Source organism: Cotesia glomerata, linkage group LG10, assembly GCF_020080835.1.
Source record: "Cotesia glomerata isolate CgM1 linkage group LG10, MPM_Cglom_v2.3, whole genome shotgun sequence".
NCBI lineage: Eukaryota > Metazoa > Arthropoda > Insecta > Hymenoptera > Braconidae > Cotesia > Cotesia glomerata.
This window is the reverse complement of record NC_058167.1, coordinates 1,916,920-1,937,566: the sequence shown is the minus strand read 5'-3', so window position 1 is coordinate 1,937,566 and position 20,647 is coordinate 1,916,920. Positions and strand designations below refer to the sequence as shown.

The 20,647-nt window shown below is 29.6% G+C and overlaps 3 protein-coding genes across 12 annotated transcripts in view; 2 read left to right on the top strand and 1 right to left on the bottom strand.

Moving 5' to 3' along the window:
* LOC123273081 (phosphatidylinositol 4-phosphate 5-kinase type-1 alpha) overlaps window positions 1-20,647 on the bottom strand; it is a 242,380-nt gene that overhangs the window by 174,478 nt on the left and 47,255 nt on the right. The gene's annotated exons all lie outside the window — the stretch shown is intronic.
* Window positions 16,326-18,187, top strand: LOC123273085. Its single transcript, XM_044740277.1, has 4 exons — window positions 16,326-16,532; window positions 16,801-16,908; window positions 17,196-17,310; window positions 17,939-18,187. Exons 1-4 carry the CDS (start codon window positions 16,511-16,513, stop codon window positions 18,171-18,173), a joined length of 480 nt encoding a protein of 159 aa, XP_044596212.1. The 5' UTR covers window positions 16,326-16,510; the 3' UTR covers window positions 18,174-18,187.
* LOC123273082 (E3 SUMO-protein ligase ZBED1-like) lies at window positions 18,106-19,988 on the top strand. Its single transcript, XM_044740273.1, has 3 exons — window positions 18,106-18,193; window positions 18,270-18,315; window positions 18,397-19,988. The coding sequence occupies exons 1-3, from the start codon at window positions 18,188-18,190 to the stop codon at window positions 19,962-19,964; spliced, it is 1,620 nt and encodes a 539-aa protein (XP_044596208.1). The 5' UTR covers window positions 18,106-18,187; the 3' UTR covers window positions 19,965-19,988.

Genomic DNA, 20,647 nt, shown 5'->3' with positions numbered 1-20,647 from the left:
CCATAAATCCGGCAGACTTTCATAGAAGGACTCTTAAAAATAACATGTAAGTAACTAAAGATTTTGCATAATCATTTGGTTTTGCGTAGTAGATTTCGGTAATGAGAGAAGGAAAACGATTGAACTTCTCTACATATATGGGGCATTTCACGCCAAATCAGACGGTTTTAAAAATTTTAATTTTCAATTTCCGTCATTTTTTGATATTATTTAGTACTCATCAAAAATTTCATCTTCCAGAATTTTGAGATTTTTTTTATCATTGTTTCAGAAGATATGGAATTTTCAAAAAAATCGCTCTCTTCATGATTTTTTGCTTGTAACTTTTTGAAAAATGGTTCAAATAAAAAAACTCTAAGGATAAAAAAACTTTCGTTTTTCCATGTACTTTTAAAAAAAAATACGAATAGTTTTTTGGAAAAATTTTTCCGCGTTATTTTCGAGTTTTAAATTTTTGAAGTCGTTTTCTGAAAATCAAGCATATCCCATTTTCCTAAAAATTCGTGACAACAAACTACTATCTATTCCACAACTCTTCAGATGGTTGCGGTCATGGGTCCACCGTGGCTACTCTTTTTTTTTTTTTTTGATTTTTGAAAATTAAATAAATTTTTTTTTTCTATTAAAAATTATTAGGGTAAATGCATCAGTTGTTAACCGGTCACCAATTAGTTGACCGATGTACATAAAAGTTAATTAATTATTATTTTACAAGGATTTTTTTAAATATATTAGAAAAACAAAATAACAGCTTTAAAAAAATATTTTGTTTGCTTACAACGCGACCAGCAATAAGCCGGTCAAAAATAACTAAAGCACGATTGGAGGGTGAGTGCATTTCATCATTAATTTAGTGATATTAATTGACACAACATAAAATATTTTAGTTTTATTATGTTAATTAAAAATCAGATTCCAACTTTTGTGGAAAAATAAAATAAAATTATAAGCTTTTATTTCAAGACCGGTCAACTATTGGATCCGCCAGAGGCTAATTACCCAGTAAAAAATTCATTCGGTCATCTACTGGACCCTGTAATTTTATCACGATCCAATTAATGACCGTATATTTGTAATACAAACTTTTTAACCTCAAAATTAAATCTGTCAAGTGTTTAGAGTACTTAAATCATTCAATGTTTTGTTAAATGTTTTTTAAATATAAACATAATTATAAAATTTATATTTATAATTAAACAATAATACTTAAAATCTTTTTTGGTTAGTAAAATTTATTTTGTTGTAGTTTTTTCAGTGAACAGTTATTAGAGAACAAATTATTAGAAAAAGAAAAAATTGCTCAGCAATTAAAAAAAAAGAGATTTTTTCCCCTCCGGGCGTAAAGCGTCAACTTTAGCCCCGCTGCGCTAAACGAAGTTGCCGCTTTCCGCCTTCGTCGGGGAAAAAAATAGTATACACTCCTCGGGAAGTAAATAAGAAATCCTCAGATCACATGTTTGTTGGCCGAGGCGAAGCCTCGGCCAACAAACATGTGATTTGAGACATTTATTACTTTACTTCCCTAAGGGTGTAATATACTATTACAAGCCACTTAGTAAAAAAGCTTCAATTGAAAAAAAGAAAAATCAAAAAATCTCAAATGAATCAGATCAATTATCGTCATCAAAATAAATTTGAGATTATTTGTGATCTAAAGAAATGTCATTTTATGTTAATTATTACTATTATTTTATAAAAAGGTACGATTTAAAATTATAATGCAAGTTTAGCTCAAAGTGCAATGTCTGTGAAAGATGAAGTTAATATTTGAAAAGTACTGAATAAATTCAATTACATATATCAACAGACTCGATAGAGTCTGGCACCAAGTTCCGTTCTCAAGCCAGACTACCGAGTATGTATATACCGTAAGCAGAACGGTTTTTTGAGGTCACAAATTTTTTTAAAAATGTATTTTGATTTTTTTTTTATATGATATTTTATAATAGTAATTTATGATTTTTACTACGCGTATTACTCGATTATTATCAATTATCTTTATAATTTCTATTTAAAATTATTAAAAATAATCAGTACATACTATAGCGACCCAGATTTTTAGATTTTAACTTTTTTTTATGTAAAATATGGAGGGTAGAGATAGATGAGACCAACATAAGCTGTGAACATCCCTGTGACAGCTCGCGGCGATTATGGGTGATATCAGATTTTAATCATCTAATTAAATGTTTCCGAACTTCAACTTTAGATGATAAACTTCTAGAGTTCAAGGTAAAATTTACAAATATTTTCATTGCATATTAGAACAATGCAATTGCTATTATTATTAATATGGTAAATTTTTCAGACTCCTTATGAAACTGTGAAAAAACAACATTGGCATGCTCTCTTAGAAGAAGAGAATTATCGTCAGCCAAATTTGAAAGTTGCCTACAAATTAACACCTGCACACTTGAAACCGAAAGGCTTTTTCAAGCTATTTCAAGCTATGAACGTTCCTCTTGCAACTGAAGTATGAATATTTCAAAATTTTTCTTTGCGTCTAGTAATGAAATGAAGCTGTAATAATCCAATAGATTTTTTAGGTTGATTCTTGTTTCTTTAATCACTTAATTACCATTCTTATTGTAGGGTTTCGGTCATGAGATAGCTGCTGCGAGGGCTCACTACCAACCACTATGTGACACATTAAAAGATTCAACTCTCACACAAAAATTTATCAAACTAATTTCCAAATTAATAAAAGCTATTTCATCGCGGATACCGAGAGATGCTCTGTATGCTAAAGATGATTGCCGTAATAAACAAGTAAGAATAATTATAGAGCATAACACAATAACGCAATTTTTTTATCACTTTATCTATGATTTACTGTATGGTCTTAGTGTTTCGGTAATAATTTAAAAATTTTTTTTGCATTTACATTTTTCAGGCGATTTTAGAGTTCCTACAATTCTTCGAAGATTGGCAAAAACTTGAAAATAAAATACCGGTCTCAAGGTCTACTTCATTAGGGTTAAAAGTAACCTTACGGGCAACGCTTGAAATTTTAGACATGCTCAAAAATGTATGTGATTTTAAATATTTGATGACAGCAAGCTTATCTCAAGATCCTTTGGTGGTAGTTATATAAATCAATGTCATTTTACTATTCTTAGTATTGTTCGTTCTATTTCATAATGCATACTTATTTATGTTCAATTCCAGAGATTTTTTTCGGTCATGAGATATTCGTGTGGAGGGAACGATCACCCAGATCCGAAAATGTTTGCACAGGGTACCGCTTAGCGTCATCATTTTCCCTCATACGTCCACCGAGAGGCTGCAATATTTCGGGGAAGGATCTTCTAAAAAGTTTAGTAGAAGCTAAGGAAGTTTTAATTTCTTCAAATAAAGTCACCAAAGATTTATGGTTTCAAAGCATAGATGATATGCTGGAAAGCACTGAGCCAATTATTAAAGGCTCCTCAACTAATGGAGATCATGATTATAACAAGGCTGTAACCAGTGATGCCGTCCAATCATATATTGCTGGTTACATCGTTCGCAAATTGAAAAAAATTATTAAATGTGGAAATTGTTTACAAGTCATACAAATGATTCCGGAAGCTGGTAAAGAGTTACTACGTAATGACGTTATTTGTAAAATGGAGTTATTTGGTGTAAATATCTTACAAACGTTGACACAATTTCTGAGATATCTTTAGAGCTTCAGAAAGAAATTATATTGAAAGTTGGATGCTTTGAGCATGAAAATGAATTAACTAAGAAAATTATTGATATTTATATTGTGATGCGTGCTCATTTTCTAGCAAAGTCTGAAAATAAGCGCTATGATGCAGCTAAAATGAAAACCAAAATGAATAGAAAAAATGCCAAATTACTGACTTAAAGGTATAACTTATACCTTAAAAAAATTTTTTTATATTGTATTTTTGCATGTGATAGTTTTTTTTCTTACATAAATTTTAATTTGCAAGTTTAAAGAAACTCATTATTGTTTAATGCAAGTCTAAATGTTTTAAAATATCAATTATTTTTATATTCTTCATTAATTATTAACATGTGTTCAGTGAACAGGTCCAGCCACGATAAAGTCGCCCCTGGGGGACTCCCAACTTCACGAGCCGCACCTGTCTACCGCTAGTTCCCGCAAAAATTAACCACCTATGAAAGCTTAGCTTGACTGATCACGCCATGTCTCGGTGGTGTGATTGGCTGATCGCTCCGCAGACATGCGCAATCAGCCTTCTTCCCCAAGTTGACGAGGAAGAAGACGCATTATTATTATTATCTTTCGCTTCCATGATTTCGTTGCAACAAGTCGCCATTAGTGTGATTTTACTTTCGCTTTTTGCTAACAAACCGCATTTCGCTTATTTAATAAGTTAAGCTCTATCAAGCTAGCAGGGGTAAATCAGCAAAATTCAATAAAAAATACTCGAAAATTTGTAGCTTTTTTCTTGCTAATTAGTTGCTAAAATCGCGATTTTGTTACTCAAAACTATCTCTAGAAATCGCGAAAACTGCTAACTTCATATAAAGATAGCAGGGAAACGTAGTAAATAATGCATATTCCATTGGTCATCAAGCATGAATTTGTTGCTGCAAACTGGTAATTGAAAAAAAAAAAAAAAAAAAAAAAAAAAAAAAAAACGACTATAAGCTATCTTGAAAACAAAATTTCAATACTTATAAATCATTTGATAATTTGTTGCTATACACGGTAGCACTATTTCTGCGCAGAAGTGCCAGCAACAAAATAGTACCCGGTGATCAGCTGACTTCTAATAATTACTTATAATTTTCCGGGATATGCTAACTTGAACCGAGATTTTCCAAGGCTAACAAGTGTTTAATAATTAGTTGCTGCCCGGAGTATCACTAAGACTTTCCAAGGCCAATACGTGTTTAATAATTAGTTGCTGCCCGGAGTATCACTAAGACACTGGAAAAGTGCCAGCAACAAAATGGTACCCGGTGATCAGCTGATTTCGAACAATTACTTATAATTTTCCGGGATATGCTAACTTGCACCAAGATTTTCCAAGGCTAATAAGTGTTTAATAATTAGTTGCAGCCCGAAGTATCACTGATACGCCGGAGAATTGCCAGCAACAAAATAGAACCCGTTGGTCAGCTGCTTTCAATTAATTACTTATGATTTCCCAAGATATGCTAACTTGAACCGAGATTTTCTGAGACTAATCAGTGTTTAAAAATTAGTTGCTACCCAGAGTGTCACTAAGACACCGAAGAAGTGCCAGAAAGAAAGTAGTGATCGGCGATCGGCTGATTTCGAGCAATTACAATTTTCTGGGATATGCTAACTTGAACCGATTTTTTTCTAGGCTTAAAAGCGTGCAAGAATTTGTTTCTACCCTGGGTATCACTAAGACACTGGAAAAAGGCCAGCAACAAAATAGTACCTAGTGATCGGCTAATTTCGAACAAATACTTATGATTTTCCAGGATATGCCAACTTAAACCGAGATTTTCTAAGGCCAATAAGTGTTCAATAATTAATTGCTGCCTAGGGTATCACTAAGACACCGGAAAAGTGCCAGAAACAAAATAGTGACCGGTGATCGGCTGATTTAGAACAATTACTTATAATTTTCCTGTATATGCTAACTTGAATCGAGTTTTTTTCAAGTTTAAAAGCGTGCAAGAATTTGTTTCTGCCCCGGGTCTCACTAAGACACTGGAAAAAGGCCAGTAACAAAATAGTACCTAGTGATCGGCTAATTTCGAACAAATACTTATGATTTTCCAGGATATGCCAACTTAAACCGAGATTTTCTAAGGCCAATAAGTATTCAATAATTAGTTGCTGTCTAGGGTATCACTAAGACACCGGAAAAGTGCCAGAAACAAAATAGTGACCGGTGATCGGCTGATTTAGAACAATTACTTATAATTTTCCTGTATATGCTAACTTGAACCGAGTTTTTTTCAAGCTTAAAAGCGTGCAAGAATTAGTTGCTGCCCCGGGTATCACTAAGACACCGGAAAAGTGGTAGCAACAAAATAGTGATCGTTTATCGGTTGATTTCGAACAATTACTTATAATTTTCCGGGATATGCTAACTTGAACCGAGAATTTCTGAGACTAATCAGTGTTTAAAAATAAGTTGCTGCTTAGAGTATCACTAAGACACCGGAAAAGTGCCATCATCAAAATAGTACCCGGTGATCAGCTGATTTCGAATAATTACTTATAATTTTCCGGGATATGCTAAGTTGAACCGAGATTTTCTAAGGCTTAAAAGGGTGCAAGAATAAGTTGCTGCCCGGAGTATCACTAAGACACCGGAAAAGTGCCAGCAACAAAATAGTACCCGGTGATCAGCTGATTTCGAACAATTACATATAATTTTCCGGGATATGCTAACTTGAACCGAGATTTTCCAAGGCTAACAAGTGTTTAATAATTAGTTGCTGCCCGGAGTATTACTAAGACACTGGAAAAGTGCCAGCAACAAAATAGTACCTGGTGATCAGCTGATTTCGAACAATTACTTATAATTTTCCGGGATATGCTAACTTGAACCGAGATTTTCTAAGGCTAGGAAGTGTTTAAAAATTTAATAGCTTTTCAGGGTATCACTAAGACACCGGGAAGTGCCAGTGTCCTGTGATAGACATCAGTGTGTGCGGTTGTGTCTGTGTGTGTGTGTTAGTTACTTTGCGCCTAGATACTTCACTCTATTTGATGTAATTCGGGCCGGTAGATTTTGAGTTATCTTATAAATAAATTTTTCAAAAAATGGTATTTCTAAAATAACTTTCAATTTGCTGAATTAATTGATTTCATAAAATAATCAGCTCTTGAGCTTAAGAAACTGCATCGATCGCAGCCTCCATCGGTACTTGAAAAAGTGAATTTTTTATATTAGTTAAAAATTTTCGGTCTGATCAATTCGTGTTCAGTAGTAAATCATAGAATCTAAAAAAACTGCGTCGAATGTTGCGAACCGCATGAAAATCGGTTTATTCATTCAAAAGTAATTGCAGTTTGAAAATATTAAAAACACGGAAAAAAATTTACTGTTGCTGCAGTAGGAGGCAGCCATATCGCAGCCACAGGAAACAATCCGGTTGTAGCCGCAGGGTTTTCCTGTAGCTGCAACAATTCGGTCATGTTTCAGCAACGTAATCAAATCTTGTTGTAGCAACAAGATTACAACTGTTGTTGCGATTTAATAGTAAAACATAGTTGGGTCATTCCATGTCAAGTCAACCAATAGTTGGAATTGATTTCTTTCGATTGGAATGAATTTTGGTCAGAAGTTTTCTTTTATCATACAACGAACTTCTGCCAAAGGAAAAAAAAAATTTTTTTTTTTTTCAAAAAATATGCAAATTCAAAATTTCGCGATTTTTCCAGTTTTTCAATTTTGTTTTTGTAATATCTCGAACGTTATTATCGATACAGGGATGGCCTTTTGTTTGTTTGAAAGGTGACACTTAGGGCTATTAGAAAAAAAATATTTTGGAATAAAATTTTGAAAAATGCCAAAGTTGTCGACGCCGCGTATCATCTTATTAACATGGAAATGATTTGAAATTTGAGATTGAAACCGATTTTGACCGGACCGATAGCTATCGCCGTGGTTGTTTAATGTTAAGAGCTGATTAGCTTTTGGAATTGATCCGTGAAGCCGTTTAAAAGTTATTCCAAAAAAACCACATTTGAAAAAAATTTTTATTGTAGTTTTTTTGAGATTTCTCAAAATCTACCGGTCCGAATCAGTCCAAAGTGTACTCAAAATCTAAGTTCAGTCAAGCCCTTTCGAATGGCACCAACCGCGATTAAATCGGTCAAGCCGTTCAAAAGTTATGAGAGGTTTACATACATCCACACACATACACGCACACACACGCACACGCGCACACACACGCACACACACACACACGCACGCACACACACAGATACCATCGCGGGAATAGTCAGGGAAGCTTCCTAGGACCTCAAAACGTCGAGATCCGATGAAAACTTTTTATCATTTTTTATCAAACAGGATGGGCTAGACATGAAAATTAACTATGGCCCAGTTTTAGTGACCAGCCAGGGGCGTGGTAACCAGGCTTGGGCCATCGTTATCATTCCAGAGTTAAACCAAAACTGGGCCGACTCTGGCTTACAAACCTGGCCTAGAGTTCTGCATAGTTGGGCCAGGCCTGGGCCCGCCGCACTTTCCTACATAGATATAGGCCTCAAACTCGTGACATCACTTCAAACCGTCAGAATCTCTACCTTTGCGCATATGTATCGAAAATAAATATTTTTATTTTATGGAGAAACTGGAAAAAAATTCAAAATTTATTTTTTAAGTCAACGGTTGAACTACAAAAAATAATTTACTAGTTAAAAGGATAATAATTGATGTTGTTTTTATTTGAAAATGATGATAAAAAGTGAAAATTTAAAAAAATTTCTTTATGTGCATTTATTTAAAATCCATAAATACTTGTTTCTACTTTGATAGCCTATAACTTTTAAACCGTTCAAGTTATGAAAATTTTATATCCCATCAATTTTGTAGAGAATTTAATTTCCTACAAGAAACATTTATCAAAAAATTTTTACTATTCTTTTCCACGAGAAATAATTGTTTTTTTTAACAAAAATTTTTTTTCCATATTATTTACATGGGAAAGGGGACCCCCTTTGAGGCTAACTTCTAATTGGAATTAAAAATTTTTTTCAGGCACGAAAAATTTTTTCTTACCCTGAAGAAACTTTTAAGACGTCAAGCAAAAAAAAAATTTTTCAAAAAAATCATTCTAGTAAACAAGTTTTTTTAAGATGCTAGGTCCTCTTGAGAACAAATTAGTCAACAATTGAGTAGTCAAATAATTACCCTATACGATTTCCTGAATCATAAAAGCCGTAACTTCAATAGATTAAAAGATAGAATCATTTAAAGATTCAAGTAACGTATTTTTTTATAAACAAATGTTTATTAAAATTGAACCATAATAGATATAAAAAATTTATTGTTTAAATAAATAAATTGTCTAAAAGACCGTATCATCAATAGTTTAGATATTATAACAATTTATAAGTTGATAAAATAGTTGACCGCTTCAACTTTGATGGGGTAAAATATTTTAAAATTCAATGAAAAATAGAGAAAAATTTTTTTACAACTTTGATGCACATGGCTGTATTTGCAATTTTTTAAAGCTACGGAAAAGAAATAAAATGAAAATGGCAATTTGTTTAAAACAAATTGTTTATAGAATAAACAATGAAAATTCAAATAAAAAAAAAAGTTTTTCCATAATTATTTGAGAATTGCAAATGATGATCTAAAAAAAAAATGATTTCTTAATAAATAATTCAAATGTTAGATAAATGAAAAAAACAATTAAAAAATTTTTTTAAGAAAAAAAAATTTTTTTTTTCAATCATTGTTTCACTAAGACATTAAAATGACAAAAAAAATTTTCAAAAATATTCAACTTGCCTATTTGTTTATAACAAACTTTTAAACAATTTACGTTAAAAATTTTTTAGCCAAGCTTCTAAACGCAATATATTGATACAAAAACAACCAAAATTAAATATTTGGTGAAAAAAATTTTTTTTGTAACATTAGCCGGATATTTCAATTTATGATAACTTTGAAAAATTATTATAAATAATTGAAAAAACTTTCACAACGGAATCTTGTTCATTATTTATATATCAAGAGCTCCCAAAAGAAAAAAAATTTTTTAAACTTTTGTAAGAGATTTTATGAAAACTCAAATCTACAAAAAATTAATTAATTAACAATTTATGATTTATTCAGATTTTTAAATTAATATTGAATGTTATAAAAAAATTATTTTGTGTTGCATACTTTGCTTGGCGGCGACGCCTAGGCACCAAAACGTTCGCGCGAAGCCCACTTTTTAACGCTAAATTAAAATTATAAATAATGGAGCTACAACTCCGGGAGTCGAGACTTATGTTACTGAAATTTACTCTTCTTTTAGGATTTTTTTTCAAATTTCAGATATCTTTAATATTTTTGAAGTTATAGCTACAAAACGGAGATTACCTTCTTTTTCTCTTCGTTTTTTGTTTATAACAAATTAAATTTTTAATGGCGAATAAATTAAAAAATACCTCTTTCTCAGACTTAAATTCTGAATTCAATGCACCAATCGCCATATTTTTAAGAGCCTTGGATCGATTTTTCACAGAAAATTCACTTTTTGACTAGACTATAAAGAATTAAACTATTTTTTAATGTTACTGGGAATTTAAATATCGCGCTTGCGCTTTAATTTCAGCCACTGAATATTGTGTTTCGACTTGATCGACTGCCGTCAATCTGCTATCGCAAGTTGTCACAAACTTGACATCAAGTATAAGAAACAACTCAGGTAGCACCAACTTCATAAAATAATAAACACTCGACCTTAACACGAAGAAAGGAAGTTCGAGCTTCAAGTCCGAAGTAATTATTGTCTTAGAAAATTCAACTTTAAATTCCGAGTCGAAACTATAAGCGACTATTAAAAAACTGAATTGTGTAATTTGAATGCGGTCTAAAAAGAATCAATCTTTAATAAAATAAAATTTTTTGATAAAATAATTAGCGATTGTCATACTGCTACCATTTGGGGATTAAATTTTCTGATGTATAGTAAAGTTTTAATTTGATTATTGAAAATTAATCACAAAAGTTATAATTATTCTAAAATTAACAGGATTAATTCTGAAGTAACATTCAATGGTTTTGAATTTTGTTAATGCAACTATTGATAAATCAAAGCATGTAAACCTAACCTCAATGTAATTTATACATTGCGATGGTTCTCAAAATAACTATTTTTTATGTTTTAAAGAACAACACAACTATTAAAGTTTTATAAATTAATTTTATAGATTTGTGACTAAAAAATATTTTATTTTTACAATTGCGTAGACATTGATTTTAAAGATTGTTTTTTTGTTATTTGACACTTGATGTATAATATTGGGACTATATCTATTGTTTAGTGATAATTATTTTGAGAAATGTGTAAACAATTTCCATTTAAAATTGAAAGAGTAAGTTGAATATTTTTTATTAATAGTTCAATTATATAATAATTTTGCTTGAGATATTTTGAAATTAATTCAAAAATATATTATCCGCTGTATAAGTCTAACAAGCTTCAATAAATATTTTTGATGATTTACTTAATTATCTATGTTATTTTATACTTTTGTAAAACTTATAAGTAATTAAAATTTTTATTTTCCATTTTCAGAAGTAAGCTTTCGATCATGTCTAAACGTGGCAGACCTCCAGCGATTGAATCGCAAAAGATCGTTGAAGCAATTGTTGAACAATCAAAAGAAATTGTGTGTTCCAGAAGCGGCAGTATTATCGATAAAAATAATCCTATTTGGAAAAAAATTTCCGGTAATCTTCACAATTTAATCACTCTTCACTCACTTTATGCTTATGTTACTGATGACAGATATGAATTGAAACGTAAGCTGTTTGACTGTGAAGGAATCAATTTGGACCAATCGTCTAATAGTGTAAACAGCACTACAGCAGAAGAATCAATGAATTTAAGTAATAATAGTGATGATTTAATACACATGAAAATATAAAAAGAACTTATGTTATTTATTTCACAAAAGAAGAGTTCAAGGCTTTAATTATTACTAAAACTGGTAAAAAAAAAAACTAGACAAGGATCGAAAAAAATTAATAAATATAAAGCTATGGCACCTGGTGTATGGGAAGACATGATATCCGACAAGCTGATAGAGACAGTGAAAATAACTTGCGGTTTGAGTTTTAATTATCATAGCATTACATGGGATGAAAGTTCTGGCACTTTCCGAGGTTTGTTCGAGATCAATATTTACTATTTAATAGTTTTAATTAACCATCAATGTTATATTCTATGTTTGAAAAATTGCACTTATTGATTGAAATTAAGTAAATGATCAACATATAATACACTTTCACAAATATTAACAAATGAATCAAACTTGTTTCTTTGCAACTATATATTATATATACTACCATCGAATTGTCTAAAAAAATACTGATGGAAGAGTTTTGTTAATATTTTTCTTTTCAAATTGTAACAATAAATTTTTTGAACGAAAAAATTGCAAGTGTAACTCTCAATTTTTTCAACTTTGAAATTAATTTTAGAAAAAAATTTGACAAAAATAAAATGAGTAGAAAAAGCGATTAAAATCTTATTTATCAAAGAATTTCGATTTTCTCTAATAAATATTAAAATATTTTTAATTTAGGTTGATCCATATGTTTCAAATATACTCATTTAAAGGGGAACACCACTGTGACGATCGAAAAAAAGAGGTGATTGTCAGGAATTTTTTTGACAGGGAAAATAAAGGAATTTGGGAATCGGGTTTTTTTTTATTTTATTAAGGGTACATTAAAGATTATTACCCTAAATTTTTATTAAAAAATCTTTAATTATTACAAAGTTATTAACAATCTCGTCGAGCACTGGAGAAAATTTCCCCCCTCCACGGTCGGTTCGATAACTCAAAACCAGATCATCTGAAAATAAAAACCCAAATTGCTTTTCAATCAGTAAGGATGTAGTTATCGCCGCACGTACGGAATTCGAGAAATTTTTATTTTAAAGATTTTTTTAGCCGGATTAAAACAAAAAAAAATAGCAAGAATAGTGAGAAAATTTTTAATCAGTCGCTCCAAAAAATTAAGTTCTTGATAGAAGTAAATTTTGTTGTCTTGCGAAAATCTTTTCTTGCTCCAAAAAATTGAATATCTCGATAGAAGTAAATTTTTATTAATTAACATGTCAAATGGAAAGATCAAATAATATTGAATGATTTTTTTCATTCAATGTGTATGATTGCACGCTAAAATAATATAAAATGGGTATCAAATATCCTAGAGAAAAATTTTCTCAAAATGATAGTTTGAATTAAGAAAAATTTTCTCGAGATGATAATTTGAATTAAGAAAAAATTAGTTCCACCAAGATTAGAATTTCAAGACAAATTTTTACTTCGGCCAACACAATTTCGGTTTTCCTTCAGGCACCCGAAAATTTTCTTGAGGCAAGAATTTTGTTCTCCAGTCAAAAAAATTTTTTTTTAGTGTACTTCTTATTGATATATTTCAAATATCTATGGGAAATGAATTTTGATTGAGTCTGCATCAAAATTCTGAACCCTTCACTTTATTTTGCGAGAGTGAAATGCGAATAAATTTCAAGCATCCATTTTATGACTTAACCAATACAAACAAAAACCAGTGATTGCTTAACAATATATAAATGTAAAATCTAAATTTATCAAAAAGAAATTTTTTTTTTTTCAGTCAATAAATAAATGAAATCTAGGAGTGTATTCAGCAATTACGTTTAATTATGATTGAATTTCTTTTTTTGGAACTTGAAATCAAACAATGAATTAGAAGTAACTTTTAATTTTATGGAAACTATTAATAATACTTTAAAAATTTGTATAGACGATTAAAAATTTTTATAGAAGTTTAAATTAACACAAATCAGTTCAAATAATTATCATAATGAGAGTGGAAACAAAAACTTTTCCATTCATTATTATCAATAAAAACTGCAGTATGATATTAGTAATGAAGTTATGATGTAAACCTCACAATCAATTCATAAACATATTTTTATACTTAAAAAATCGAATATTTCATTGAATGTAGGCTTGTTAATTATAATTTAGAAAATATTAAAAATAATTTTATGAAACACAATTAGCTACTGAATAAAATATCCCATGATTATCTTGATTATCTCGGTAATGTTCTATAAATATTTTCTAATAATATTAAAACTAAAATCCTGAAAAAAAGCCTTTAACCTCAGTTTGATTTAGAAATAAAAATGAAAATTCCTCAAAGTTTTTTCTTGAAAATGCATTGAACCAATCAACTTAGAAATTTTGAATGTCACTAATAAACACAAGAGGGTTATAATAAGAGTTTCATTTTTACATATCTCAGAGAAAGAAATTTAAATAAATGTTTACTAGAGATAACTACATATTTGTATTTTAGTTTAAATATATATATATATATATATATATATATATATATATATATATATATATATATATATATATATATATATATATATATATATTAGAGTGTTTCAAAAAAAATTTTTTTTTTTTTAATGGTGTTGAAAAGTTGAAAGTACATTGAAAAACAAAAATTTTGGCGCCTATTAGAGCCTTTAATATTAATATTAAGGTTTGCCTCAATTCATTTGTTATTTTTCTATTTAAATAACACGAGAAATTTTTACTTTCTAATTTCAATTTCTTCGGAATGGCTTGTTTACGCAATATCCCAGAGAGAGGTCTTATAGGAAATTTCACGCTCTACAAAAACGTCTGAAGGTCAAAGTTCCTCAGATCAACCGTTTCAAAGATATTTGCAATAAAAAATAACAGCAATCAAAACTTTCAAATATTTTCCAATAAAATTGCAAAAAAAATCATACTTTATATTGATATTGTTTTTTTTTGTAAAATCAATTAATTCTGTTAATCTGAGATTTTAATTTTTTTTTTTGCTTATTTACTCCATACGTAACTCACAAAAGTACAAATACGTAAATCTCAAGGTTACAAATATCAAATAAATGATATTTGGGTCTCTTTTATACAAATTAATTTTATATTTCATAAAGTTTATAAATTTTTGTAAGATGAAAATATAAAGTTCCTGATCACACTAACTAAACATCAAACACTCGTCATTGTATTTTATTAAAAGGTTAAAAATTATAAATATATTAAATCAATTCAATCAACTATTTTATTTGGGAGAAAAATCTTCCAGTCGGCGTGGTTTTATTTCATATAATTCTCAACCAATTCCAGAAGATATGGATGTTGATGTAAGCGATGAAAATAATAACTACAGTAATAGTGATAACAATAATGAAAAGAACATTGATATCAATTAAAATAACAATAATGATAGTGGTACATTTGATGTCGGAGAGTTCGGTAATGATAATGTTGACTATTCTTGTACAGTTGAGACTGATAATGTTGTTAATCATGAAATATCAAGTCAAACATCTAAGTTATCCCAGAAATCTTTGGAAAGTAATACTTCTGGTATAATCTAGGGATGGGCGATATATATCGATGTTTCGACTATCGATGTTTTTTTGGAGAAACATCGATGTTTTTGGTCGATATTTTTTTTGGTCGAAACATCGATGGTCGATGGAATAATTTAAACTATCGACATCGTTGAGTGATTTACCTACAGAGGGTATACCCCAAAAGTATATAATTTTTTTGTATACAGTAACTGTTGTACTACAGTTACATCTTATCAGTGTAGAGTGTATATCAGTATCAGTGCTAGCGAGTTAAATAGACGGCGAACTATTTATTGTCTTGGTATAAATGAAATTAGTTCAGTGCAATATTATATATATATATATATTTGTTAATTTAATTGTTATCATCGACATGGCGGCCAATAATATCAAAATCGTTCAAGTACCTCGTAAGTACATTTTTTATAATATAAATTATGATATCACTCAATCTAACCTCCATTTTTTGTTTGCTTACATTGATGTAATTTCATTAATAACTTTTGTATTTTGGGTTTATTTAGATAATGCTGGAGCTGGAGGTATAAATTATATTTTCAAATTGACCAAGAACCTCTGTTTTGATTGAAAATTTAGATTTTCACACCTATTTACAAATTAAAAGTACGTATGACCTGTAGAAATTAAATTAATAATATTGTGAATAAATAATGAATGAAACACTTTTTCCGTAGATAATGATCAAGAAGCTTATAACTACGTCAAGAACTTAATTTTACTGCCCAGTATCCAGTCCAAAACCCAGCATGGACAGTGGTTTACCGAAGTCTAGATGGAATTGATTTCTCTCCAGTCAATTAAATTTATATTCCTCTCTTTCAAAATAATTTATTATTATTATTATAAATTAAAAATAATTTATTAATGTAATAATAAAAATAATCTTAATTAATAAATTTAATCATAAATGCTGGTTATTTTGTAATAAAATGTTCTTAATTTATCTATAATAAAATTACATATTTTATATTAACGCATGATTTAAATTATTTGAGTAAAAAATCAATTAAAAATTCAAATGATCATTTGTGTATGTTAATTGTAAAGATAATTATAAGTTTTTCAAATTTTCGCGCTCATTGCTAAAATATTGCGAGTTAAGTTTAGTACTACAAGTATACTAAGTACCTAAGTCCACTAAAGGTTACTAGAATATTTAAGTAACTTTGACACCTTGACTACACTATACTCAATTACTCAATAAAGGAATAAAGTAATTTTGTTAACGGCTTAAGCTTAAACTTTACATTACAAAAAAACAAAAAATAGCGTTTAAAAATTCTTAAATTCTTTTTACATTTTAATTGTTATTGTCTGACTTATATAAGTTCACACAAAATAATAATTGTTAATCTATTAAATTAACAATTGATAGTAACATTAAAGGTTAATCGACATATTACATTAAAGGTTAATTGGAGCGATGAATAACGAGGATTTCGTTGGTAAGCACTGGTATAACCTTTCATTTTTATTTGTAAAAAAATGTTTTAACATTATTGAAAAAAAAAACGCAATTAAATAAGATAAAAGCCCCAGTAGCTACTCAGTAGCCAGTACCTGCTCACTCCATGTATTTGTGTATCTATATTTGTGAATATAGATATACAAATACATGGAGTGAGCTACTGGTTCCTGAGCAGCTACTAACTTAGTATGATAAATATAATTAATATGTAATCGATTTTAATTATTATTCTTATTTTTCTCCAGCTGAAGAGGATACTCGAATATTTTCTATATGGTTCAAAATCAATGAGCCTAACGCAGATGCATATCGAGTATCTAATTTAAAAACATCTGATTATGTGCAACTTAAAAGTATGTATTAAAGAATAATTAATAATAATAATAAAAATAATAATAATATTAATAAAATTAAAAATAATAATAACAATAATAGTAATAATCATTGTAATGCCTAATTAAAAATTTTAATCGAATGTTATTAAAAGACAATCTAATTCAATTATCTTTTGATCAAATGCAATTTACTTCAATCATAAAACAATTAAAATTTTATTGTTAATGAGATTCGATAAAAGTTTTTACTCAATGATGTATAAATACGTTAGTCTAATAATTTTTAATATCTTTTATATTTTTAGGTAACCATAAAAAGGCCTACGAATTCGTAAAAGAAATGGTTGACACAGGAAAAATATTCATTCATCCAGATAATATAATTGAATCCATTTGGAGATCCATCGATGATGTAGATTAGTATGTATATTTAACAATACGTTAAGAATATTTTCCTTTTTTTTCTGTGTTAGTGTTGTGTTGTGTTTGTATCTAATCATCATTTTCCTATTCTCTTTTCCCAGTGATCTTCTTGAATATCCACCTGAATCTTACTCTAATAGTGAAGCTGAAGATTCTTCATCTAAAACACCAAGTTCCTCTGAGAAATCAAGATCAGATCCTAATCATAAATTAACCCAACCTATTGATTCCGAAATGACTACCTTATCCAACATGCACTCGTTATCTAAAAATTCTGAACAAGATTCTCAAAAATCACATACTAATACCAATACCTGTGGTGAATGTTTCACTTTGCTTTAATACATTTTACGTTATTATTGAATATTGATTAAAATTAATTTTTCGTTGTTTATTCTTTCCTAGCTAATGATTTATCGACTTTTAATTCTGGTAATTTAACAACGTATGTCATCTTTTTATTTCTACTTAATGATGCAAATTTTATTATCATTTCCTACCGTGCATGAAATATATATATATATATATATATATATATATATATATATATATATATATATATATATATATATATATATATATATATATATATATATGTATATTTATTTATTTCTTTTTTTTACAGTTCGAAAAATAAAAGTAAAGCTTGGGAGTATTTTACTCCAATTACTTCAAATTCGGCACGATGCAAATTTTGCCAGGGCATAATTAAAACCGCAGGAAATACGACAAATCTACGCTGCCATCTCAATTCGAAACACAAACTGTTCATTCCAGTTGATCTGCAAGTAAACAATAAAAACGTTCTGTTGCAGCAGTTGAGGAACCCTCTAACTCTACTGTTGAGAGAAAAAAATTAAAGACTCAGACTCAAATGGCGGTATGTAGAAAATCTTATACGCTGAATTAATTAACAAATTGAACATTTTATTAATACTTTTTTTTTTTGTTTTCAGAAGAATCCTGTTCTTCAGTTGTATGAAAAAGCAAATTCGTATGCAGGTGGAATTTATAAATTTTAGTTCTATATTTATTTTCGATTGAATTGATCATTTATACTGATTTCATGATTTTATATTACAGATGGAGGTGTAGAAGCTGAAAAATTGACGAATTCTCTTCTGTATATGGTAGCTGTTGATTATATGCCACTCTGCTCCGTTGAAAAACAGGGATTGAGACAATTTGTGAAAACCGCAAGACCTCGTTATTCTATGCCCTGTCGTAAGACTATTACTAAACTAATGAGTGATAAATATGATGTCCTGAAAATAAAAGTCATGAGCGATATAGGTAAATGCCCATTTTACTCATTGACATGCGACATTTGGACTGATATTTCCCAGAAAAGCTACTTAGGTGTAACTGTCCATTATTTATCTGCTAACAATCTGGAAGTAAAAAGCACAAATCTTTGTGTTCAGTCACTGGATTCCGCGCATACTGCAGAAAATATAGCATGCTCTTTGAAAATGATTTTCGAAAATTACAATTTGGATATAAACAAAATAGTAGCCGTGACTAGTGACAGTGCACCGAACATGATAAAATCGATTAATACAGTTTTTCAACCGGAAAACGATAGACGACTCCCATGCTTCGCTCATCGCTTGTCTCATGTGGTTCCTACAGCTATATCCAAAATGTCAAATATTAAAGAAATCATCGACAAAGTCAAACGTATTGTGATGGTTACCAGAAAAAGTGTTCCTGCTTCTGATGAATTGCTGAGACTTCAAAAGCGTGACGGTAAAACGGATGGGACTGCACTTAAATTTATTCAAAGCGTTGAAACGAGATGGAACTCGACCTATGATATGCTTGAACGATTTTTACTTTTGGAAAACTATGTTTATCCTGTAACTTCTAAGTGCAATCATCCACCTCCGTTATTAAGTCATGAAGAAACTACCATTTTAAAGGATCTTGTTCATTTGATGAAACCTGTGATGATTATTATATCTCAAATAAGCGGCGATTCTTATTTGACATGCAGTATGATTATTCCAAGTGTTGCAATTATGAAAAAAGAAATCTCCTTATCGAAGCCAAAAACGGAAGAAGGGATAGCATTCAAAGCTCACCTATCTGCTTCTCTTGATAACCAATTTAAAGATATTGAGTCATTCAAAATACTGGGCATTACAACTATATTGGATCCTCGTTATAAAAAATTACATTTCCAAAGTGCGATGTCCGCCGCGAATGCTGTAGACTTCATAAACAAACAAATGAAGTTGAGCTTTTCTAAAAGTTCTGGGTCTAAATCAGTTTCAACTGAAAATATATTCGTAGAGGAGTTAAACGCAGATAACATTTGGCGGTACCACGATGAACTTGTAGCCAAAACTAAGGCAAAAGTTCACACGATGGATGGATTAACTTTTGAACTGAAACAGTATATGACACAGCCAATAATTGATAGATCTGAAGATCCCTTAAAACATTGGCAATTATTGAAACCGTCTCTACCTAATTTGTATGAAGTGGCTATGAAATATTTTTGCGTTGTTGGAACATCTGTTCCATGTGAGCGACTTTTTTCTGAAGCTGGTAACATTAAGACTGCCGATCGTAATCGACTGACAGGAAGTAATTTAAATAAATTACTTTTTTTGAGCAGTTTAAGTAGTGAAGAATGGGGATTATAGGTTATAATTTATAACTAAATCTTTACTTTCTTTGTATTTTTTCTTAATTTTAATATTTAAAACTTGTTATCAAACAATTTTTTATTGTAAAGTGTGTATAAAATAAACTTAACGATTATTAAACTTAATAATAAATTTTTAGTCCTTAAATTACTCTGTTTTAAATAAAATATGGAATTTAATATGATTTTACTTTATTAAAATTTTTTTAATCATTCATTTTTAATAATGATTCAAAATTAATTACTATGGTTTCAATTGTTCTTTTTACATTAGTTGTAGCCATAGTTTTTCGAATTTTCGCGCGTATTCTACCATCGATGTTAACAATCGATGTTCCGATGTTTTTTTTTAAAACATCGATACTCCGATAGTAAGAAATTAAATCAATCGATGTCCGATGTCGATGTTTTTTACCAATATCGCCCATCCCTAGTATAATCTCTGATTATGAAGATGAAATTCAAAAACGACAAGTTCCTAAATTTAATCTAATGAAACCAGAACTTGCTGCGGCTTTGGATAGAGCTAATGTGAGTAGTAGGTCGGCGACTTACACTTTTGATGCTTTATTATCTAGCCTTAGGCTTAGCTAATTTAACTGGTTAACTTAATTAGCTCAGCTAATTAGCCAACGGCTAACCGGCTAATTTTTTTTTTCATCTATTCACTGATTCCTTACC

Bases quoted from the DNA above. Each gene is read 5' to 3' on its own strand.
- LOC123273085 (XM_044740277.1), top strand. From the start codon at position 16,511: ATGAATAACGAGGATTTCGTTG. The intron at 16,909-17,195 runs GTATGTATTAAA...TTATATTTTTAG, and splicing joins TGATTATGTGCAACTTAAAA to GTAACCATAAAAAGGCCTAC. The intron at 17,311-17,938 runs GTATGTATATTT...TTTTTTTTACAG, and splicing joins TCCATCGATGATGTAGATTA to TTCGAAAAATAAAAGTAAAG.
- LOC123273082 (XM_044740273.1), top strand. The intron at 18,316-18,396 runs GTGGAATTTATA...TTTATATTACAG, and splicing joins AAAAGCAAATTCGTATGCAG to ATGGAGGTGTAGAAGCTGAA.